A 25,221-nucleotide genomic window follows, 5' to 3' on the forward strand; every position below is an offset into this window, starting at 1 on the left:
GACTTTGACTTCTTAACAATTATAATCAAGTGCACCGCTGTCTTAGAGCCATTGTGCTCGACCAAAAAACATGGAATTCCACCGGTCCCTCTTTCTTTTCTTTTGTCTTTCTGGGCAATTGTTCTTAAACCTTCGTTTCACAGCAGCACAATTATGTGATCCTGTCCAAAGTGATGCCTTACTTCAGTTCAGCAATTCTCTCATCGTTGAAACTGATACGGACTCAAACTGTGATCCGAAGATGACTACATGGAAGAACGGCTTGGATTGCTGCACGTGGGACGGTCTCGCCTGTGACAATGTAACGGGTAACGTTATCGGCCTCGATCTTTCATTCAGCTGTCTTGAGGGGACCCTTCGTTCTAACAGTTCACTCTTTGCACTTCACCATCTTCAGAGCCTCAACCTTGCTGAGAACAATTTCCGTACCTCACCCATTTTGCCTGAACTGAGTCTGTTTACTGAACTGAATCACCTCGATCTCTCTAGGTCCAATTTTTCAGGTCTAGTTCCTGTTGAAATTTCTTACCTTTCTAAACTTGTTTTACTTGATCTCTCTTTTAACTTGGGTCTTCAGATCGAAAATACTGGTTTCAAAAGGCTTGTTCAGAATTTCACAGAGTTGAGGGAACTTAACCTTGATTACATAGACATGTCTGCTGTTTCGCCTAGTTCCTTCGTGAATTTATCATCCTCCTTGACGTATTTCAGTATGTATTGGTGCTATTTACGAGGGGAACTTCCGCCCAACATTTTTAGCTTGCCAAACCTCCTTCATCTCAGTTTGGATTTTAATTTTATCAAGATTTCTTTTCCGAAGTCCAACTGGAGCAAGTCTCTTGAATCCTTGACCCTCTCGGATGCAAGCATCTCGGGCAAAATACCTGATTCAATCGGTGAATCCAAGAATTTAAAAACTCTATATCTCAGTTACTGCACATTGACAGGATCGATTCCCTCATCGCTTGTGAACTTAACAAAATTAACCAGGTTGGACTTTTCGCACAGCGAATTAACTGGTCATATCCCGTCATTTGTTGGAAAGCTTGCACGGCTTATATATTTAGACCTTTCTTTTAACAACTTTACTGGTGTTTTAGACTTGGGAGTCCTTTCGACACTGAAAAATCTGCAAGTCCTTCGTCTTACAGTAGAGTTAAATCTAGCTTACCACAGTACGAATGACACATTTCCAAAACTTGAGACTTTGGCCTTGCCTTCCTGCAACTTGACCAAGTTTCCTATTTTTCTTAAGTCTTTAAAAAGGATAACAGAATTAGATCTCTCCAAAAACAAGATTGGCGGTGAGATCCCGAGATGGTTTTGGGATGTAGGGGAAGGTAGACTACTGGTTCTTGATATTTCTAGTAACCTTATTGAGGGAGGCATACAACAATTTCCTTGGAAAGAGTTGACCATTGTTGACCTTAGTGACAACTTATTCCAGGGCCCGCTTCCAATTCCACCACTCTCTATACTCCTCTTTTGGGCTAGCGAAAACGGCTTCAGCGGAGAGATTCCATCTTCCATTTGCGAATTAAGCTCCCCTGAAATTCTACTCTTGGCTCGTAACAATCTCTCCGGCTCTATTCCACAATGTTTGGGAAATTTAACCAACCTCTTTGCACTTGACTTGAGTGCCAATCAGCTTGAAGGGACATTACCGCGATTTTTAGACAATTGTGCACTGTTATTTGTGCTAAACGTCGGTTTCAACAAAATCAACGATACTTTTCCCAAGTGGTTGCTAGAAGCCCCCTCATTGGAGAGCATCGATCTACAGTTCAATGAATTCCATGGCCAAATCGATCTTCCAGCTGCTCCATTTCTTCCCTCTAGGCTTAATAGTTTTTCCATATCTAACAATAATTTGGGGGGTCAATGGCCCGAGGAATATTTTCTCCATCGGTTGAATATGTGGAAAGTTGATCTATCCAACAATAGATTTGAAGGTCCTCTTCCAATTCCACCACCCGCCACTCAATTTTATTCCATTGCAAACAACAAGATTGGTGGAAAGGTTTCCTCTTTGATATGCAATGCCACTGAGCTCATAGTCGTTGACTTGTCCAATAATAGTTTGATGGGCACCTTGCCAGAGTGCTTGATGAGCTTTAGCAAATATCTCTCGGTGCTCAACCTCCGGATGAACATGATTCAGGGTGTGATCCCCATAAAATTTGCTAAGGGCAGCAATTTAAGGACTATTGACTTTAGTCGGAATCGATTTGAAGGGACATTGCCACGGTCCTTAGTACATTGTGACGAGTTGGAAGTTTTGGATCTCGGCAACAATGGATTGAAGGATACGTTCCCTGATTGGTTGGGAACCCTTCCCAAGCTACAAGTTCTTGTTTTGAGGTCCAACATGTTCCACGGCTTCGTCAGTAGTCCTAGAGCAGCTCCCCCATTTTCTGAATTGCGCATTTTCGACCTGTCCAACAACAATCTGAGCGGTCCTTTACCCGTTAGATATATTATGAAGTTCACTGCCATGATGAATCGGGATAATGGACAGGGCAAGCTGCAGTATATGGGAGGAGATGGTTATGAAGATTCAGTCACGGTGACCATAAAAGGACTGGAGATACAATTGGTGAAAATTCTAACTGTTTTCACGAGTATCGACTTATCGAGCAACCATTTTGGTGGGGAGCTTCCGGTGGATATAGGAAACCTAAAGTCACTCAAAGGGCTAAACTTTTCCCACAACAATCTCACTGGCTATATCCCTCGATCTATCGGGAACTTGACTGAACTCGAATGGCTAGACCTCTCTTCAAACAAGTTCAGTGGAAGGATTCCTCGAGAACTAGCAGATTTGACGTCTCTTGAAATCTTGAACCTCTCAGAGAATCAGCTCATCGGACCTATTCCTCTGGGAAGGCAATTCAACACATTTAAGAGTGACTCGTTTGTTGGGAATCCCGGATTATGCGGATTTCCATTGCCAGGGACATGCACAAACAATTCACGAGAAATTCCGCCGTTAACCATCCTCGAGGGAAATGATACAGAGCATGGAGGCTGGTTTGAGTGGAGAGCCATATTGATGGGTTATGGGTGTGGAATCGTAGCTGGAGTCTCTCTAGGATATATCGTTCTCGAATCCAAAAAATTTGGATGGCTCGCGGGATTGCTTGAAAGGAAAGGAGCTAATATGAGAAAGAAGCGGAGGAGGAATGCTCGTAGATCTTATTAAAGATGAGAGAATCTTGACTGTTCCTTTTTTGCATTGTAAGATGATGAATATGTCAGTTGAACTGCCATGAGGCAAATTATATGCTTATAATTTTGACCTTTTTATCATTCAAGTGTAGTCTCATCCAATTACACAAAGTGAGATCTGAATTTCCTCATCTGCAAGACTTTGAAATCCTTGGCTAGCCGTATGCCTAAATTTTATTGTTGGAACGCAAACATAAGAACTTATTAAATGTGAAAGTTTGACAAAGGATCCCATCCTTGCGATTCGGTTCACGACTGTACAAAGTCTATGGCACTGTTGATAACAAAATGATGATGAAAATAATTAAAAAATTTCACACGTAATGTCAGCCGTGACACGTAAGATAATTAGCGTTCATGTCAGCGATTTCCGGCCAAAATTAATCAAACGGATTATATTGGAAAATCAGCAAAATTATTATAACTCAATTGGTACAATTGAAAAGTTTAAAAGTGAATTGGCACAAATAAAATAGATTTAGAACTTTTTTTTCGTGTACTTTTCCCAGCCATCGGGTTCTCTAGTTTTTGTTAGTGGACAGAATCAAAGTCTGAAGATATAACTTCCAGCTTACAATTTTATCCCTATTTCTTCCGGGAACTTATTTCTTTTTTCTTGTTCAAGGGATGATATTAGAACCTTAGAAAAGCGTGACAGAATTCACTTTTGATTTAATATATTGGCTAGTGTTGATGCAGACGCAACGTGTGTGCATGATCGCTGGTGGATTACATTTGAAGAGAAAAGAAGTCGCTTCTTGAGGAATTGAGTGATTATTTAATTGAGTGATTATGCAGATGTGTGCATTGAGTGGCCACTTGATGAAGAGAAAGTAGCGGGCAGCCTTAATTTTTTATGCAATTTCAAAAGCCAAAAGTGAGACAAATGGTGGTTTTGACTCATGTAGAAAATGCCGCAAAACTATCTTTGTGCAAATCTTGGTTTCTTAATCTCTATGGCATCGTTGATAAACCAAGTGCATCATGACATATTAACTCACGTGCTACTGGCATTATACTCCTGCGCTTGGTTCTTCCGTTGTAAAGTTTTGCGTACTTTTATCTCTATTGAAACAATCTCTATGCATTGCTGACTAATTAGAAAGAAACGAAGAACATATCACCGAGGACATATGGAAAATTAACATATTTTGCTTTTTCTATCCCGTCCGGCCAACTTCAGGAGTAATTGTTTGACTTACACACGTTAAAAAATACTTTTGTTAACATCAGCAGGAGACTTGATTGAACTTCAGTTGACTGCGATTCGTCCGAGAATAAGTTGATCGACAAAGATTGTGAAATGAACATAGAATTTCGAGACTGTGATCATTGAAAACTTCTTATCTTCACTGCTTGCATCTAAATCCGGTATGCAAGTTACAAACAATCTGAATCATCAAACTCTTAGAATAGTCTCGACAAAACAAAACAAAAACTCTGAGAACAGCATTTACATCGACTGAATATTAAAAAATTACCAGGTCAGCATTCGTCGGACGGACGGAATCGGCCATCGTCCACGTTAGCACTGGCGGGCCAAAATTGACCAGATTGACTGAATTAGCAAAATTGGAAGGTTTATGACTGAATTAACAAAATTGAATGGTTTATGACTGAATTAGCAACAACAGGTTTAGGACCTTTTGAACAATTTTCCCGATTATGTATACTAAGCCAAAAAGCAGTTCATGCTTTGTATATAGAGTGACAGAGCCTAAAAATAGGAAAACTATTTAAAAAATTCTAAATGTATTGCACTTTTTTCAATTCAGTTTTAAATATTTTAATTGTAACAATTAAGTCTTAAACCTTTTCATATTTTGCCAATTGAGTTTATCTAGCTATTTTGACTAGAAATTGATGACATGGATGTCAGCCATCCTACATGGCACAATCGGCATTGACGTGGACGAATTTTAATAATATTTTAATATTTTTGAATTTTTATTTATTTATTTATTCTTTTTATTCTCTATTCCTTCCTTGTTTACTTTTTTTTTCTTTTTTTCTTTTCCTTTTCTCTTCTTTTATTTTTTCTCTTTTCTTTTTCCTTTTTTCCCTCCGCTGGGCCTCGTCGATGGCCGGCGGAGGTCGCGGCCACAGGTGGTCGACATTTAGACCATTGATGACTCACATTGGGTGCTTTTGCTCTCTGCTTGAGCCTTCTGATATTGAAAGAAAACAGCTGCTTGGGCTTTCCGACCTGCAAAGATCTGGCAATCTTTGTAGCTCCAATAAATGTTCAATTTCTACTCTTTACCATATTAACAGGATAAGGCTATGGGGGAGAAGGCACAGGAAGCTATATGCATTAGTTTAACGGATGATCAGGTTGATGAACTGTGGCCTAATCATGAAGTAGCGCTATCTGTCCGTCAAATAGAGATGGTGATTGGTGACTTGACACTTGCCTATGAAGCCAGAAGGACTCGGGGTTGAAGCTTTGTCACTCAGGCATATATGAAAATCATATGCGAGCTGTAATTTCAGCCAAAGAGACAAAGTTTAAGACAAATTGACTTGCCTTGCATTCGACGTTCATGAACTTCCGTGCTTCCCAAGAGATTTACCACATAACGTGGTGGTACATGGTAAAATTCCAGAGGATGAGGCAATAAAACTGAACTCCTACGTAAGCAGCTGAAAAGCTCCAAAGAAGCTGGCTATTCATCCCGGAAGAATTGCCCCGACAATTACTTCAATCCTTTCGATTTCTCTACAAGAATACAGTTTCAGTCTCAAAATGTGCAGTGAGAAGACGTGCGGTTTGCGTCTTTCTCAAGCAGCACGATGTGGGGTTCCATGTCCAAGGCTCTGAAAAACAGGAGCCACAAAGAAAGAAATGTGTATGTTTTCGCCAAAAAAATTTCGGTGATTGGAATTTGGAATGATATTGACCCCCTTTTCTCTGTGGCCCGCAGGATGAGCAAAGCGCCTAGTCTTGTGCAACATCATTCTAGTGGACGGAAACTTATGTGCAACTCCATCCTTCGATGGGTCCTGAAGGTGATAGAGATTCTCGATCTCTTTCGACCTCTACGACACTCGGGTCCACTCATCCCTTCCGATACTCCGAATGATATTTGTGAGGAATTTTTCTTTTAGAGCATCTGAAGTACGAACGAAGATGCATAATTGGGAGTAGTCGAGGACATCCTTGTGTGGAAGCTCAATATCATCACTGATGTTGTAAGCTAATGTAACCGTAAAACATTTGACAAGCACTTCATTGATTTTAGAGATTTTGTCACTTTATCTTAATTGGGAATCATCTTGGGACTCAGTAGCATACATTGCATATGAAACTGGAAGACCTAAATAGCTCGCAAGAATTGTGCAAAGAATGGAGAAAAGGGAAGCCAAACGAACGAAGAAGCCAAAGCAGAAGGCATCAGATTGCACGTACCACGAACTTGTTGAAAAGATTTCAATTGAAACTGTTCGCCATGTAGATCAAGGAATAGAAAAGTCATCGGCTTGAAATGCTGCCATTCAGAGAATGCATCTTTTACTTGCAGGTGAATAATAGATCTTGTGATTGTACCTATCATCATACTTATCTGCAATGGTAAACAGGGGTATTAGGAATTCAAAGTTATCTTCTCGGAAAAACATTCATAAAAGATTATTTTCTTCGCTAATTATTCAATTTTGTCTACTAGACAGTAATGACCAGAGCCATACATATGTATGATATGAAAATTGCTACCCTAGACTTGACTAATATGCCTTCCAAGAAAAGCGGAGGAGGCTTCGCATTGTGTACATGTAGAAAGATCCTATTCCGTGCTTGATGTGATATTGCATGTAAAAACAATTAATGAAGTCCAACTTATTAGCACCAATTTGTCAATGCCCAGCTAGAATGGATGGCCTGAAAATTCCCCCACTGTCCTTCATTGCGCTAAGAATTTTCCACGCCCAAGTAACCCCACCAAAGACTTTGACCCCAGTAATGTCGTTTCAAGAAGACTTTGGCATCTTAGCGTTTATAATTAAGTGCACCACTGTCCTAGAGGCATTGTGCTCGACCAAAAAGCATGGAATTCTACCAGTCCCTCTGTTTTCTCTTTTGTCTTTGTCTTTTTGGGCAATTGTTATTAAACCTTCATTGCACAACAGCACAATTTTGTCGTCCAGTCCAAAGTGATGCCTTACTTCAGTTTAGCAATTCTCTCACAGTTGAAACTGATACGGACCCACACTGTGATCCGAAGACGACTACATGGAAGAACGGCTTGGATTGCTGCTCGTGGGACGGTGTCGCCTGTGACAATGTAACGGGTAACATTATCGGCCTCAATTTTTCATTCAGCTATCTTCAAGGGACCCTTCGTTCTAACAGTTTACTCTTTGCACTTTGGCATCTTCAGAGCCTCAACCTTGCTATTAACGATTTCCGTGCCTCACCCATTTTGCCTGAACTAAGTGTGTTTACTGAACTGAGGCACCTCAATCTCTCTCCTTCCAATTTTTCATGTCTAGTTCCCATCGAAATTTCTTACCTTTCTAAACTTGTTTTACTTGATCTCTCTTTAAACTATAAAAAACCGTATGTGGCACCCAATCTTAAGATAGAAAATACCGGTTTCAAAATGCTTGTTCAGAATTTGACAGAGTTGAGCGAACTCAACCTTGATTACATAGACATGTCTGCTGTTTCGCCTAGTTCCTTCATGAATTTATCATCCTCCTTGACGTTTTTCAGTGCGTTTATGTGCGATTTACAAGGGGAACTTCTGCCCAACATTTTTAGCTTGCCAAACCTCCTTGATCTCAGTTTGGGTTTCAATGATATCATGGTATCTTTTTTGAAGTCTAATTGGAGCAAGTCTCTTGAATCCTTAACCCTCTCACTTGCAAACATCTTAGGCAAAATACTCGATTCAATTGGTGAATTGAAGAATTTAAAAACTCTACATCTCAGTTTCTGCGAATTAACAGGATCGATTCCCTCATGGCTTTTGAACTTAACAAAATTAACCACGTTGGACCTTTCACAGAATGAATTAATTGATCATATCTCGTCATTTGTTGTAAAGCTAAAGCTTGAACGACTCATATATTTAGACTTTTCTTCTAACCACTTTACTGGTGTTTTAGACTTGGGAGTCTTTTCGACACTGAAAAATCTGCAATTCCTTGATCTTTCAGTAGGGTTAAATCTAGCTCACAACAGTATAAATTACTCATTTCCGAATCCTGAGACTTTGGTCTTGCATTCCTGCAACTTGACCAAGTTTCCTCTTTTTCTGACCTCTTTAAAAAAGTTAAGAAAATTAGATCTCTCCAAAAACAAGATTGGCGGTGAGATCCCGAGATGGTTTTGGGATGTAGGGGAAGGTAGACCACAGGTTCTTGATATTTCTAGTAACCGTATTGAGGGAGGCATACAACAATTTCCATGGACAGAGTTGACTTTTGTTTACCTTAGTGACAACTTATTCCGGGGCCTGCTTCCAATTCCACCACTCCGTATAGTCAGCTTTCAGGCCACCGACAACGGCTTCAGCGGAGAGATTCCATCTTCCATTTGCGAATTATGCTCCCTTGAAACTCTATACTTGGATAGTAACAATCTCTCTGGCTCTGTTCCACAATGTTTGGGAAATTTAACCAACCTCGTTGAATTAGACTTGAGCGCCAATTAGTTTGAAGGGACATTACTGCGGTCTTTAGACAATTGTGCATCATTGTTCTTTCTAAAAGTCAGTTACAACAAAATGAACGATACTTTTCCCAAGTGGTTGCTAGAATCCCGCTCATTGAGGTGGATCGATCTGCAGTTCAATGAATTCCATGGCCAAATCGATCCTCCAACTGCTCCATTTCTTCCCTCCACGCTTTATAGCTTTTCCATATCTAACAATAATTTGGGGGGTCAATGGCCCGAGGAATATTTTCTCCATCAGTTGAATCTGTGGACGGTTGATCTATCCAACAACAGATTTGAAGGTCCTCTTCCAATTCCACCACCCACCACTCAATTCTATTTCATGGCAAACAACAAGATTGGTGGAAAGGTTTCACCTTTGATAGATGGTGCCACTGAGCTCGTAGTCCTTGACTTGTCCAATAATAGTTTGATGGGCACCTTGCCCGAGTGCTTGATGAGCTTTAGCAAAAATCTCTCGGTGCTCAGCCTCCGAATGAACAGGATTCAGGGTGTGATCCCTAGAAAATTTGCTGAGGGCAGCAATTTAAGGACTATTGACTTTAGTTGAAATCGATTTGAAGGGACATTGCCACGGTCCTTACTACATTGTGAAAATTTGGAAGTTTTGGATCTCGGCAACAATAGAATGGAGGATACGTTCCCTGATTCCCTTCCCAAGCTACAAGTTCTTGTTTTGAGGTCCAACATGTTCCATGGCTTCGTAAGTAGTCCTAGAGCAGCTCGCCCATTTTCTGAATTGCGCATTTTCGACCTGGCCAACAACAATCGGAGCGGTCCTTTACCTATTAGATATATTATGAAGTTTACTGCCATGATGAATCAAGATAAAATACGGGGCAAGCCGCAATATATGGGAGATGATAATTATCAAGATTCAGTCACATTGACCATAAAAGGACTAGAGATACAGTCGGTGACAATTCTAACTGTTTTCATGAGTATCGACTTATCGAGCAACCATTTTGGTGGGGAGCTTCCCGTGGGTATAGGAAACCTGAAGTCACTCAAAGGGCTCAACTTTTCCCGCAACAATCTTGTAGGCTATATCCCTCCGTCTACCAGGAACTTGACTGAACTTGAATGGCTAGACCTCTCTTCAAATAAGTTCGTTGGAAGGATTCCTCGAGAACTAGCGGATTTGACATCTCTTGAATTCTTGAACCTCTCATAGAATCAGCTCATCGGACCTATTCCTCAGGGACGGCAATTCAACACATTCAAGAGCGACTCGTTTGTCGGGAATCCCGGACTATGCGGATTTCCATTGCCAGAGACATGCACAGATGGTTCACGAGAAATTCCACCAATAACCATCGTTCAGGAAAATGGTACAGAGCATGGAGGCTGGTTTGAGTGGATGTTGACACCTAAATTTTGCCCAAATCATTTAGTGTTTTATCGCATAAAAATTAGGGTCTAATTTTTAACCCCTAAGCCGAAAACATTTTCATTAAATTCCATGGCATATAGACATTAGGCGCATTTGCATTAATATGGCATATTCATATATTAAAAAAAAAAAAAGATTTCGGGGCCGGGTTCGTCGGCCCATTCTTTTTCCCCCTGTTTTTCTTTTATTGCGCGCGGCCCATGCTCCCTTTTCTATTTTCGTGCGGGCCGGCCCATTTCCCACGGCCCGGCCCGCGCACTGTTCAAACCTCCCCCCAGTCAACATTTCTGAGCGTACGGGGGGAGAAGACGGGAGCAGTGGCAGAACGCCACAGCCACAGAGCACAGAGGCCAGAGGGGCACGGGGGACGCCGGCACGATCTTCGGGTCGGGAGCAGGCCGGCCGCGGCAGGCTGGCGGTGGCAGGGCCATGCGCGCCTGCTGGCCGGCTTCGCGCCCCTGGCTGTCCTTAAAGCCAGGGGGGCACAGAACAAAGAAGGGGGGCCCGGAGTGAACAGAAATCGGGAGAGATCCGAGGGAGAGGTTGAGGCCGAGAGCGTTGGCGAGAGAAATTCGAGGCCGAACGGGCTCCCGTCGACGACCGTCGCGACTCAACCGCGGCCGGCGAAGCTCCGACGATTCTCGCGGTAGGTCCCGGCTCCGAGCTCCGTCGGGTTTTCTTGTTCGGTTTGATTCGGGGTAATTTCCCGAGGATTCCGGCTTGGGGGCGTGCAAGGCGACCGGACGTAGTCCGATCCATCAAGTTCGCCGTCGTTCGCCGCCCCCCAAGCCGGATAGGGAGCGCCGCAACGGCACCCCCTCCCCTGTTTTTGCTTCTGTTCTCGGGTCCACTGGCCGGAGCTCGCGGCCGTCCGGCTCGCGCGAGTTCCGGCCAGTGACACCTCGGGCCTGCTTGTCTGTGTATTGTTTTGTGTGAATTTTGGTTGCGTTTGAGCCTCGATCAGGTCTAAAATCCCTCGTTTTCGTCGCGCACACCGACTGTTCGACGTTTTGCCCGAACCAAACTTCTTGGGTTTTTCTCTGTTCTGCTGCTTTGTTGGGAATGTCAGACGGTCTCGGCGTACCGCCGGTGGCCGTGGCGGTCCGAGCGTGACCGCGGGAAGACGTGCAGACCCAGTCCCTTGCCGGGATCTGGCTAGTCCGTGACTGATCAGCCTCTCGCCGAGGCTTGGACAGTCCCGGACGGTCGCCGGTTGCCATGGCGGTGACGCGGCTGGTCGGCTCGGCTGCCGGACTAGTGACCCCGGCCGCGGAGGTCAGGGCTCGGGGAAGCCGGTGTCCACGCCGGCCGGCGTGTGGCGGTGGCCGGACGTGCGCTCCACGTTGGAGCAGTGGCCGGTGTGCAGGCGAGTCCCGGGGCGCGGTGGGGTGGCCGCGAACCGGGTAGGGCGACGCGCGTTCGGGTCGGATCGCGGGTCAGAACCGGGTAGGGTTTCGTCGAGTCGGGTCGGCGGCCGGTGACCGGGTCGGGTGAACGGGTCGCATTCGGGTAGGGTTTTTGTTAATATTTGGGCCGATTTTATGCTTATTTGGTGTTTTAATATTTTGGGCCTTTTAGTTATTAGAGTGGGTTTTATTAGGTTTTGGGCCTTTTGCGCATGGGCCGAGTTCGGGAAATGGGCTAAATTGTTCTTTTGGTCTTTTTATGTCTAGTGGGCTTTGGGCCTTTATTTGTTTTGTTAAAAAAATAAAAAATTTCGGGCTGGGCCCTTTCCTTTTAAAAAAAAATTCAGACCGGGCTCAATATATGAGCCCGGTTCAATCGTGGACCCGAGCCGGCGCATCCAGGTTAGTCTCGATCTGGGTCGGATGTGGAGATCCGACTCGGACCCGATTTTATATTATTTTATTATTAAAAAATTAAAAAAATTATCATTTGAAAAAAAAAAAACATTTTATCTGGGTCGGATGTAAAGGTCCGACCCGGTCTGTTTTATATTATTTTAATATTAAAAAATATATATTTTTTTAAAAACATTTTAAAATTTTTTTTAATAAAAATTTAAAAAAAATAAAAAAAATTCGAAAAATCAGAAAATTTATTTCAACTTTGGAATTGGTATTTCTGGCCCTATTGTGTGATTAGTGTCATATTCGATCGCACGTTGCTTGGTTCACACCCTTTGAACGGTGCGTTTAATTTAACCTCGCATGTGGTTGATTATGCATGTTAGGTTCATGTAGTGATTGTTGTTTCCCCTAGCTTGGTTAGGAATGAATTTTTGAAACTCCCAATTAGTGTGGGCACGTTAGGTGGTGAATTGAGCAAGATTAGGTACCGAAAGGGCACTAATTAGTCAATTAGTGTAATCAAGTCCCCGTACCCATTGAATCTCTGGTTCGTAGAAGTAAAGCATTTCTCCCGTGCTTTACTTGGGTGTATAATCGACCCACCAAAAATCGATTAGTGGCGACTTCTAGATGAAATTGATTTGCATGTTAACAACTTAAACTTAAGTTGCGAATTGGTATGGGCTTGGGAGAGCTCGAGCTAGGTTTAACTTAGTAATCCATTAGCCAAATCCCTTAGGCGGCCGGGGCCGGTTCGGGGAGGTCGTGACAGCTTGGCGACTCCGCTGGGGACTTTTTAGAGGACTTAGGCCGTTTATCTTGTTCAAATACATCCCTAACGTGAATGTTTTTGCCATTGACCCCTTATTTTGCAGGTTTGGGATTTGGGGAATGAATGTTTATTTTTTCGGATGCTTCAAGTATTCTTTGCTTATAAACTGTTGTGCATGCTTTAGATGTTTTAGCACTACACTGTTGCACACACAACCATGCTGCCGGACCTGGGCTGCACTAGGAATGTTTAGGATGGTATTGAGTTGGATACGACTTCAACCGCGAGGCCGCGTAGTAGAGGTTGCCCAACTCAATCCCGAAAGCTTCTTTCTTGGTGTCAAGAATGCTTACCTTTGCCCATGAGGCCGCGTCGCATCGGGGTATCATTCTTGACCGAGCCGGAGTCACGAGGACTTGGCTTAGTACGCGAGGCCGCGACTAGTCATCCCACTCTCATAACTCCAATTTGTTAAGCCATCTATAGTAGAAGTTGAGCCACACGTTACATTCGCATGTTTATGTGATTAAAAGTTTGCCATCCACTGTAAGTATGATTTCTCTCTTTACTTGTCTACTTTTGATTGAAACTTTCATTTTTGAAATTCGTGGAAATCAAGCGAATGCCCTAGGTGATCTAAGCTCATAATTGAAAATTTCGTGCAATCACTCTTGACAGTGAGCCTGGAGCATGAAACTCAAACATCTCTGATTTGGCCTTACAAAACAGATGATCTTGTCTAAATTTTCAATGATGGGTTTAAAATCACAGTTTGTATAGAAATTCTTCCAAGTCAAGATTGTATTTTGGGGCATGAAATTGAAATCACATTTTCAACAAAATTATTTCTTGTTCACATTCCGGAATTGGAATTCAAATCACATTTTATGTATTTTTCTTAAAACAAGAATTGTCCCGTCTTTCCAAAAATCCGAAATCACAAATCAGTTTTTCACAATTGATGACACATCTTGCACATTAAACTTTTGGAATAGAATGGGCATTCGATTGATAGCCACGATTTGATCTTTTAATGATGTCTCCTCTTACTACGAAACTTTTGGAATAGAATGGGCATTGGGTTGGCGTTTGATTCATGCATACATTTGCATGATGAAGTCTGCTCGCATCCTTGAGATTTTAAACTGGAATAGAGGCAGCTTCTGGATTCAAAGCAACTAAGGCTTTAGGAAATGGGTGCTCATGCTTGGGGATTTTTGGGAAGAATCCCCGATAATTTTGAAAGGACTGCCTCCTTGCAGGATTTGGATTTGGGTTGTAATGATTTTTCCAGCTTTCCATCCAGTCTGAGGGAGCCTTGTACTTCTAAAAAAAAAAACTCAATTTATCTCATTGTATCTGCCTCCACGTCTCGCGAGCTTGCTTGCTTGAATATCGCTAGGAGTGAGATTCCACGATGGTTTCATTAGAAAGTTTCTCATTTTGTTGCAAAGAACCACAAGATTGGAGGAACAATTTTCATTGTTGAGGTCTCTCTGGATATTGTAAACCGGGGAAACTTTCCGCTACTAGCAATCGTGGACATTAGAAGAAGGCTTCTCAGGCATGAAGGTCTGATACGCACCACGACATTGTGCCTGATAGGGATCCCTGACACATGTGAAGACCAGCTTTACTTGATTATATTTCCAGAATTCGAGGGTAGGAGATCATCACGATCTCTCATGCTTGCCTTGAAGCAATATGGAAAAGGCTAGTCTCCCACTGATGAAGGATGAAAGGACTTGCGGCTCTTGGCATAGACAATGATACCCTAGTGTTCATAAAGAGCTCCATTTCAAGAATCCACTAACCTTTACGCTTCACCATTTTCGGGAAATGAGACCAAGGAGGGATGACATTTGAACATTCCTAAATTTGAAATTTGACCTTAGGGTCACATTTGTGAATCCACTTCTTTCTTCAATCGTCAACGTGGATGAAGAAATGCTCTTAAAATTTGTGCTTCAAGTAATCCCTATTGTTCTCAGAGCAGAGTCCACAGAAATTTCTCATCTTGGAGAATCTCACATCAATTTGACAACCTTCTCAAAAGAAAGAAATGTGCAAAGATTCCTCGGCACCAAGGCTACTTCCTGGGTTAGTGACATCTATAACTCATGGGAAGCTCTTTGACGGGTCCACATATATGGATGCGGACTATCCAAGCGATATTGTCAAAAGACAAGAAGAAGAATGAGCTATGATCCATTTGGAATTGCTGAGCATTAGTAGCTGCAATTTTTTGCGCCTTCAAATAGCTTCTCGGCATTTAATCCAACGTGGAGATGATTATTGGTGGTTCGCGAAATGATCCTTCAAGGCATGGATGTACACGAGCAAGAATCAACCATTAAATGGTGCCCCGAGTAAAAGGTTGTAATCGTTCCAAGTTAAATTCGATTTATTTAAAGAATGACTTGTTCCTCCCCTTGTGCAGAATTCGTGAGGACAAAAAGAGTCGATGTAAGGCAAATTCCCGGGAATCGACAAGATTGCATGAAGAGGACAACTTAGTCCATAATTGCGCCATCCCAAAAGAAAAGGGTGTATATCGTTCCCAAATTAGTCCAACTGAAAACGGAAATGACTTGTGCCATCTCTCATTGTGCAAATGAAATAATGTGTTTGACCACGGTGACAACAACTTCTTCCAAGAAAGCATGATGAGGCAACACACATTGAAGGGGAGTGTATCTGATCATAGGGGCAACACCTCCCGTCAACAAATCGTGACAAAACCATCTAACTTAGCACAAAAGGATGTATCGTTCCTAAATTAAGTTCAATTGAGAATAGAGATAACATATTCTATTTCTTTTTTGCAGGGTGATAAACAGGGCAGGTCACTGAAAGGGCAGTAACCCTCATCCATGATGCATGATAAAGAGGAGTCATTCGATTCAGCACAAAAAGGGCATGCATTGACCACATGAGCAACATCTCCAACAAAAGAAACACGATGAGGCCAAATCATTCATTTAGGAAATGTTAACAAAAGCGCATGAAGGGGCGTTGTCAAATACCCAAGAAGGCGAATTCAAATGAAGGGTAAATTGTATCGTTTCCAACTGTCCATTCTTGACATGATTCTTTTTTTCCTTTGATAGGAAGCATTAAAGACCTGAAGGACAAATGCAAACGAGGGGTAATGTTGTATCGTTCCCAATTTTCCAATCCCTAAAGGGTCTTTAACTAACACATTCTTTCTTATTCTTTACAGGGTTACCAAGTCGCCATACCGCAGGTAAGTACCCTTCCTCCAAAATTCAAACGAAAATCAAATGAAAATTTTCTTCACGAAAAAATGGGGGAGTTTCTGATGTATTTGAGAAAAGAGCACAAAAGTAGAATTGTGAAAGCAAACTTTTCACGAAAATTTTGAATATCGTCTTTATCCAAAAATTGCCTTGATGCTTGGAGGATCATTCATTTTGAATCAAAATTCCCTGTGGAGATTGATCAATTCATGATGATCTCAACGAAGTGAAAGGAGATGTTAATTATGCCAAGTGAGAAACACTTAAGATGAGGAAAGACAAACCATTCCCAAACACGTCCTGTAAACACTTTGAGAGGAGCGAAAAAGAGAAACTCGTGTTGTTTAAGGACGAGAGATTCATTCGCGAATAGTATACAGATCGAAATGAAAAGAGGCATTTCCTTCTTATATCCTATATATTACAGGTGATCATAGTTAAGCCCATTTGAGCATTTAAATGTGAAGAATTCTTAAAATACCCCTGTAAAGAATCACCCCACAATTGGGGCAAATTTGGAGATTTTGGTTAACATCATTTGGTGAAAAGATGAGAAAGATTCCTTTGCTCTCACTGGTATCAATCTTTTTGTGGTAACTTCAGGTGAATTCTTGTGGAAGCTCGAAACATCCCAAAATGAAGAAGATCATTCATTTCTCTACCCAAACACTCATACCCTTTGTTCAGCCAAGTTGAGCCTGAATATTCATTTCTAAAGCCCAAGTGGTGATTATCTCCCTATATTGGGACAAAGCATGTGATTTATCAAGACAATGGATACTCGTGAGACAATGTGAAAAACATCTCGAAAGTCCTAAAAGTTCAAAAAAAAAATCAAAAGAGCAAAAGTCAAATGAAAACTAGGGGGCATGAAAAAGCAGTGTACCTAGTAAAAGCAAGGCCAATGCCCATTAAAAAAAAAGAGAAAAAAAAAGTTGCATCAAGAGAAAAAATCTCAAAAAAAAAAGGGGGGGGGGGGGATGTCAAAAGTAAAATGCTTGCAAAAAATCATTGCAAACGCAAAAGTCATTAGAGAAAAGAGTAAAGCCCTTACATTAAAATGATTAGTCAATGGACTTTCGAGACAAGTTGGATTTCAAAAGTCGAGTACCTTCAAAAAGATTGGATGATATGGTAATGATGCCATGGTAATCACCAACTCCTAAATCCCATTTGAGAATTTCTGAGCCTTTCGAAATTTTCACCGAACCAATATTACAACCATTTCCCAAAGTCTCTTCGGATTGGGATGATTCAAGTGAAAATAAGGACTTTACAAAGAAGCTGTCGCTTGAAGAAGTGGGGGCAAGGTTATCTTATCTCATCTTAAGGTTTCTTGACTTGTAAACTTGGCGGAGATGCTAATCCACAATTATTTCATTTCTTAGCCGATAATGCTTATCCTTTGTTGAAATCATGACCAAACCTGCATTACAGTCCTTAAAAGACCTCTTGGATTGCTCAGTGTATACTTATTGCGAATGATTCTCGAAGCCTTTGACACTGATAGTGTGAGGTATATAGAGAGAACATGCCTATTTCCCGCATCAATGGATGGGAGTAAACAACCTTCTCTGAGAGCTTGCAAGAAGCCCTTTCTGACTAAGGAACTCTTGTTTGGTATATTTAACTAACCCTTTCCATGAGCCAAGGTCTTTCTGACAAAGGTTTATCTCCTAAGAGAATTTGATGATTAATGACATTTATCAAACCTAATGGCAATTTTGTGATATTGAATGATGCTAAATGTTTGAAACTAGTTCGATTTGCTCATGCAATCAACACTTTGTCAGTGATACTATTCCTTTGATCGTGTCCTTCATGGCGTCTGAATGATATCAATCTCGCCTGGTATGTTTTCCCTACCAGGGCATCTATTATAACATATTCCGTTAGATGTGCAGTGGCCATTTCGAAATCTTCTTGATTGATAGGTTTACAGCCTCAGAATTGCACGGTGAGCTTTTGCAGCCCGGAGCACCCTATTGACCTGGCGAGCTTTCGCAGCCTAGAGTCTTTTTTTTTGCACTGTGAGCTTTTGCAGCCCGGAGCACCCTATTGACCTGGCGAGCCTTCGTAGCCCAGAGTCTTTTTCTTTGCACGATGAGCTTCTACAGCCCGGAGCACCCCTTCGACCTGGCGAGCTTTCGCAGCCCAGAGTCTTCTTCCTTGCACGGTGAGCTTTTGCAGCCCGGAGTTTCCTTTATTTCTCTTGTAAACATCAGGTAAGTATTTTTACCCTCTTTTAAATAAATAAAAAAATAAAAAAGAAAAAGAGAAGAGAAAAAAAAAAGAAAAAAAGAAAAATGAGGCCTTCACAGGTATGTCCCTAAGCCATGCTCCTTATGTCAAATCCTTTGAGAGAAACTTAGGCACCTCAAGTCCTTCGTGAGAAACTTAGGCACAATCTATCAAATTCTCGGGTGAAGAACCCCGAATGCTCATTCACTGAATCTTTTCAAGCCTCGCTGGCAAAGGGCCTCTGAGCAATCCGATCCAACCTACAGGTATGTAAACCCAGGTACATATCAAAGGTTTGTGGTCCAACCTTAAACCACGTTTTCCAAAGGTTTGTGGTCCAACCTTAAATCACGTTTTTCAAAAGGTTTGTGGTCCAACCTTAAACCACGTTTCCCAAAGGTTTGTGGTCCAACCTTAAACCACGTTTCCCAAAGGTTTGTGGTCCAACCTTAAACCACGCTTTCCAAAAGGTTTGTGGTCCAACCTTAAATCACGTTTCGCAAAGGTTTGTGGTCCAACCTTAAACCACGCTTTCCAAAAGGTTTGTGGTCCAAGCTTAAACCACGTTTCTCAAAGGTTTGTGGTCCAACCTTAAACCACGTTTCCCAGAGGTTTGTGGTCCAACCTTAAACCACGTTTCCCAGAGGTTTGTGGTCCAACCTTAAACCACGCTTTTCAAAAGGTTTGTGGTCCAACCTTAAACCACATTTTTCTTTAAACTATGCTTTTCGTTTATTTAGATTTTATTTTATTTTCTCTCTCCTCTTCCTTGCATTGCATCATCCCGTGCCCTCCGTCAACAAAATTTAGGCGTCTCTTATCTTTGAAAGGAACCTCTTCGAGCTCCCCTTCAAAGAGGGGCAACTGTTGACACCTAAATTTTGCCCAAATCATTTAGTGTTTTATCGCATAAAAATTAGGGTCTAATTTTTAACCCCTAAGCCGAAAACATTTTCATTAAATTCCATGGCATATAGACATTAGGCGCATTTGCATTAATATGGCATATTCATATATTAAAAATAAAAAAAACGATTTCGGGGCCAGGTTCGTCGACCCATTCTTTTTCCCCCTGTTTTTCTTTTATTGCGCGCGGCCCATGCTCCCTTTTCTATTTTCGCCCGGGCCGGCCCATTTCCCACGGCCCGGCCCGCGCACTGTTCAAACCTCCCCCCAGTCAACATTTCTGAGCGTACGGGGGGAGAAGACGGGAGCAGTGGCAGAACGCCACAGCCACAGAGCACAGAGGCCAGAGGGGCACGGGGGACGCCGGCACGATCTTCGGGTCGGGAGCAGGCCGGCCGCGGCAGGCTGGCGGTGGCAGGGCCATGCGCGCCTGCTGGCCGGCTTCGCGCCCCTGGCTGTCCTTAAAGCCAGGGGGGCACAGAACAGAGAAGGGGGGTCCGGAGAGAACAGAAATCGGGAGAGATCCGAGGGAGAGGTTGAGGCCGAGAGCGTTGGCGAGAGAAATTCGAGGCCGAACGGGCTCCCGTCGACGACCGTTGCGCCTCAACCGCGGCCGGCGAAGCTCCGACGATTCTCGTGGTAGGTCCCGGCTCCGAGCTCTGTCGGGTTTTCTTGTTCGGTTTGATTCGGGGTAATTTCCCGAGGATTCCGGCTTGGGGGCGTGCAAGGCGACCGGACGTAGTCCGATCCATCAAGTTCGCCGTCGTTCGCCGCCCCCCAAGCCGGATAGGGAGCGCCGCAACGGCACCCCCTCCCCTGTTTTTGCTTCTGTTCTCGGGTCCACTGGCCGGAGCTCGCGGCCGTCCGGCTCGCGCGAGTTCCGGCCAGTGACACCTCGGGCCTGCTTGTCTGTGTATTGTTTTGTGTGAATTTTGGTTGCGTTTGAGCCTCGATCAGGTCTAAAATCCCTCGTTTTCGTCGCGCACACCGACTGTTCGACGTTTTGCCCAAACCAAACTTCTTGGGTTTTTCTCTGTTTTGCTGCTTTGTTGGGAATGTCAGACGGTCTCGGCATACCGCCGGTGGCCATGGCGGTTCGGGCGTGACCGCGGGAAGACGTGCAGAGCCAGTCCCTTGCCAGGATCTGGCTAGTCCGTGACTGATCAGCCTCTCGCCGAGGCTTGGACAGTCCCGGACGGTCGCCGGTTGCCATGGCGGTGACGCGGCTGGTCGGCTCGGCTGCCGGACTAGTGACCCCGGCCGTGGAGGTCGGGGCTCGGGGAAGCCGGTGTCCACGCCGGCCGGCGTGTGGCGATGGCCAAACGTGCGCTCCACGTCGGAGCAGTGGCCGGTGTGCAGGCGAGTCCCGGGGCGTGGTGGGGCGGCCGCAAACCGGGTAGGGCGACGCGCGTCCGGGTCGGATCGCGGGTCAGAACTGGGTAGGGTTTCGTCGAGTCGGGTCGGCGGTCAGTGACCGGGTCGGGTGAACGGGTCGCATTCGGGTAGGGTTTTTGTTAATATTTGGGCCGATTTTATGCTTATTTGGTGTTTTAATATTTTGGGCCTTTTAGTTATTAGTGGGTTTTATTAGGTTTTGGGCCTTTTGCGCATGGGTCGAGTTCGGGAAATGGGCTAAATTGTTCTTTTGGTCTTTTTATGTCTAGTGGGCTTTGGGCCTTTATTTGTTTTGCTAAAAAAATAAAAAATTTCGGGCTGGGCCCTTTCCTTTTAAAAAAAAATTCAGACCGGGCTCAATATATGAGCCCGGTTCGATCGTGGACCCGAGCCGGCACGTCCGGATTAGTCTCAATCCGGGTCGGATGTGGAGATCCGACCTGGACCCGATTTTATATTATTTTATTATTTTAATATTAAAAAATTTAAAAAATTATCATTTGAAAAAAAAAACATTTTATCTGGGTCGGATGTGGAGGTCCGACCCGGTCTGTTTTATATTATTTTAATATTAAAAAATATATTTTTTTTAAAAACATTTTAAAATTTTTTTATATTAAAAATTTAAAAAAAATAAAATAAAATTCGAAAAATCAGAATATTTATTTCAACTTTGGAATTGGTTTTTCTGGCCCTATTGTGTGATTAGTGTCATATTCGATCGCACGTTGCTTGGTTCACACCCTTTGAACGGTGCGTTTAATTTAACATCGCATGTGGTTGATTATGCATGTTAGATTCATGTAGTGATTGTTGCTTCCCCTAACTTGGTTAGGAATGAATTTTTGAAACTCCCAATTAGTGTGGGCACGTTAGGTGGTGAATTGAGCAAGATTAGGTACCGAAAGGGCACTAATTAATTAATTAGTGTAATCAAGTCCCCGTACCCATTGAATCTCTGGTTCGTAAAAGTAAAGCATTTCTCCCGTGCTTTACTTGGGTGTATAATCGACCCACCAAAAATCGATTAGTGGCGACTTCTAGATGAAATTGATTTGCATGTTAACAACTTAAACTTAAGTCGCGAATTGGTATGGGCTTGGGATAGCTCGAGCTAGGTTTAACTTAGTAATCCATTAGCCAAATCCCTTAGGCGGCCGGGGCCGGTTCGGGGAGGTCGCGACAGTGGAGAGCCATATTGATGAGTTATGGGTCTGGAATCGTAGCTGGAGTCTCTCTAGGATACATTGTTCTCGAATCCAGAAAATTTGAATGGGTCGGGGGATTGCTTGAAAGGAAAGGAGCTAATATGAGAAAGAAGTGGAGGAGCAATGCTCGTAGATCTTGTCAAATATGAGAATCTCGACCGTTCATTTTTTGCATTGTAAGATGATGAATAAGTCTGTTGAACTGCCATGAGGCAAATTATATGCTTATTATTTTGGTCTTTTTATCATTCAAGTGTAGTCTCATCCAATTACACAAAGTGAGATCTGATTTTTCCTCGTTTGCAAGACTTTGAAATCCTTGGCTAGCAGAATGCCTAAATTTTATTGTTGGAACGCAAACATTTAAACTTATTAAATGGGAAACTTATTAATTCGGATCGTGAATGTATAAAGTCTTTGGCATCGTTGATAAATCAAAAGCATAATGACATATCAAACTCACAGTGCTACTGGCATTATACGCCTGCGCTCATGGCCTTCTTTGTAAAGTTTTGCGTATTTTTGTCCCTATTGAAACAATCTCTATGCATTGCTGACAAATTAGAAAAAAAGCAAGAGCATGTTTTGCTTTTTCTATCCCGTCGAGCCAACTTCAGAAGTGATTGCTTGACTTACACTCGCTCAAAATTCTCTTGTTAACATCAGCAGGAGACGTGCTTGAACTCCAATTGTCTGCAATTCGTCTGGGAACAAGTTGATCGACAAAGATTAAGAAATGAACACAAAATTTCGAGACCGTGATTATGGAAAAATTGTATCTTCATTGATTGCGTCTAAATCCCGTGTGCATGCAATTTCCAACAATATGAATTAGCAAACTCTTAGAGCAATGCTTACATGAAGGGATGTATCGAGAACCGAACACAGAACGATCACGCAGAAATCAGAGAAAAATAGACGATGCACGAATTTACCCAGGTTCACCCTCGAATAGGGCTACGTTCTGCAAAGAGATTTCACTATATTTTCGGTTTACAGCCACTCAACTCGTTACAATGATAAAAAAAAAAAACAAGCAAAATATATATGTGCCTCAAACGGGCCCAAAACCTAAACCTATACGAAATCTTTTAATCTCGCACCATACGGGCCAGCTTATATAAAAGCCCAAACCCGTTGAGGTTTCGGGGGCGCTGCCCCCGAGCCCCCGCCTGCTCATCGGCGATCGTGGCAGCGGAACCCCCGTCGGGGGGCGCTGCCCATGAACCCCCGCCCGCTGATAGGGTAGCGGGGCACCCGTATCAGGGGCACTGCCCTCGAACCCCCGCATTCCGCACGCGGGGGTTACATGTCGTCGGATAACATTTCAGTTTCCCTAAGCTCACGTGGGCGTACCCGGTATGAGAAACAAGGGTCCTCGAAGTATTCGCCAACTCCAACATTACATTGACTGTATAGTTGTTGCTGTTGCACGACGGATCATGCAGTTCCTGATTGAGGGGACATAGTTATCTTAGATCATGGTCAGTATCTTTTAACAATTTCTATTTGCTTCTGCAGTTGGAATTTTGCATTAATTGTCTTCTACTATTCTCTTGATCCGCATTACATAGGTTGTTGACAAATATATGTATAGTTTTTTTTTTTTTTGGTAACCCAGGGAACCCCCGCACGGCCGATAGCCGGGGGAGTAAACCCTGGGGGCGACACGTGCTAGCCACCACACACGTGCCACCGGTTAAGTCACCCTACGGCGCCCGGGATTCGAACACTCAACCTTTTGCGAGAGGAAGAATGCGCGCTCCAGCAGCGCCACCCAGGCGGGTGGTATATATGTATAGTTCTGGTGACATTAAACAACTTCATGTAATTATTTTTCGATTTTTAATGTAAATAATTGAAATGGTTGATACAATGTAGAGGCTGAGTATGGTTATTACCAAAGAAACATAAAATTTGGCGTGGGCATGGCAAGTGGGCTGCATTGCCGACAAAGCCCATGAGTGGCATTGGGCTTCATCACATCATGAGAGCAGAAAGAATGAGTCGGTACTATAAATGCAAACTTGTACCCACTTTACCAATGTTATGAATTAATTAACCATGTTTACCACATCAATTATCAAATACCCCAATATCATCGAGTCGCCGAAGATCACGACCTTTATGCCCGCAGATCATGGCCCCAACTAGGCTGCGGCAAAGCATTAGATGAATGTTTGGACAAACCCTAAATTGCCCAATGCATTGTGCGTTATATAATATTTCGCATACAATGGTGACTACTACCACGCTGCTTGGATAAATTCTTTTCATAAACCCGTCGTCTACGAGTGTGCCATCCATGAAAACCCTAGACCTCTAAATACCATACTAATCTCATCGAGTCACGGTAGTCTTCCTATTCTACTGTAATCGAGTAATCATCAACCTATAAGCTATCTAAATGGAGGTTAATCTAGAAAGTTGGTTCACTGGGATACTAATTCAAGTCTATGCTTCCTGAGGTGTAGTGGAGTTAGTGGTGAGCCTTAATCAATATGGGTTGTCCTTGAGATTGGCTCTTGTTTTTTGCAAGAAAAGACCAAGAACAGAAATTTGGCATGGCAGGTATTGCTTTACTAATGAAAACAGGATCTTCTAATTGCCACGCTAGGGACCACAGAATCTACATTCTGATTATCTATATTATTATATTAAACAAAAGCTCTTATTTTAAGGGATTTCAGTAGTTTCTTTTTTCTTTCCCTAACTATCCTTAATTATTTATTTGCAAATAATTGGTACATGAACGAATGCATAAACATAAAGTTTTATATTACCCCTCACATAATCCAATATTAAAGCTTGGATATTTTTTATCCTACAACAATTCTGCCAAACAAATTTCTAAATAGTTTTATACGATTCTTTTTTTCATTTCGCATGTCTATCACTAATTTCTTTTAATTACTCAACGATTCAAACATTTCGCGATATAATGATTTCGCTTAACGTTTTGAATGTCGATTTCTTGCGCACATGTATTGCGTGTGCATATTTGCTCTGAAAAAATGAATCAAATTAGAATTTCACTCGCACCATGCTTTTTTCCGGACACCAACGCATGCGCGCATTCTTCATTTTTCTCCCCACTTGTATTATAAAAAGACATTTCTTAAATATGTCAAACGTGTTAGGCTTTTGTACATTCTTGTTCTACTTTCTTATCATATCAAAATTACTTTTTATCATACGAAAAAGAAAATATTATTCACCCGGAATACAGTGGGACCTAAAAACAAGATTTTTGAACCATGGTCGACATCTGCCGATCCTATTGATGAATGAAGCACGAGAGAATCTTCTGAGTCTCTCTCCCTTCCCATG

General features: G+C 42.7%; 1 protein-coding gene and 1 long non-coding RNA gene across 2 annotated transcripts; both read left to right on the forward strand.

The window, feature by feature from the left end:
- Positions 1 to 241: 241 nt before the first annotated feature.
- On the forward strand, positions 242 to 3,202 carry LOC115675125 (receptor-like protein Cf-9 homolog). The gene has a single exon (XM_030597738.2). The coding sequence runs from the start codon at positions 242 to 244 to the stop codon at positions 3,200 to 3,202; it is 2,961 nt and encodes a 986-aa protein (XP_030453598.2).
- Positions 3,203 to 8,440: 5,238 nt separating this feature from the next.
- On the forward strand, positions 8,441 to 22,139 carry LOC130139723 (uncharacterized). Its single transcript, XR_008817819.1, has 2 exons — positions 8,441 to 10,267; positions 21,875 to 22,139. It is a non-coding gene; the product is annotated as an uncharacterized LOC130139723 (long non-coding RNA).
- Positions 22,140 to 25,221: the final 3,082 nt, after the last annotated feature.

The sequence above is a fragment of the Syzygium oleosum genome, unplaced genomic scaffold (assembly GCF_021117445.2).
Source record: "Syzygium oleosum isolate NSW1041296 unplaced genomic scaffold, Sole_v2.1 Sole_v2.13, whole genome shotgun sequence".
Classification (NCBI taxonomy): domain Eukaryota; kingdom Viridiplantae; phylum Streptophyta; class Magnoliopsida; order Myrtales; family Myrtaceae; genus Syzygium; species Syzygium oleosum.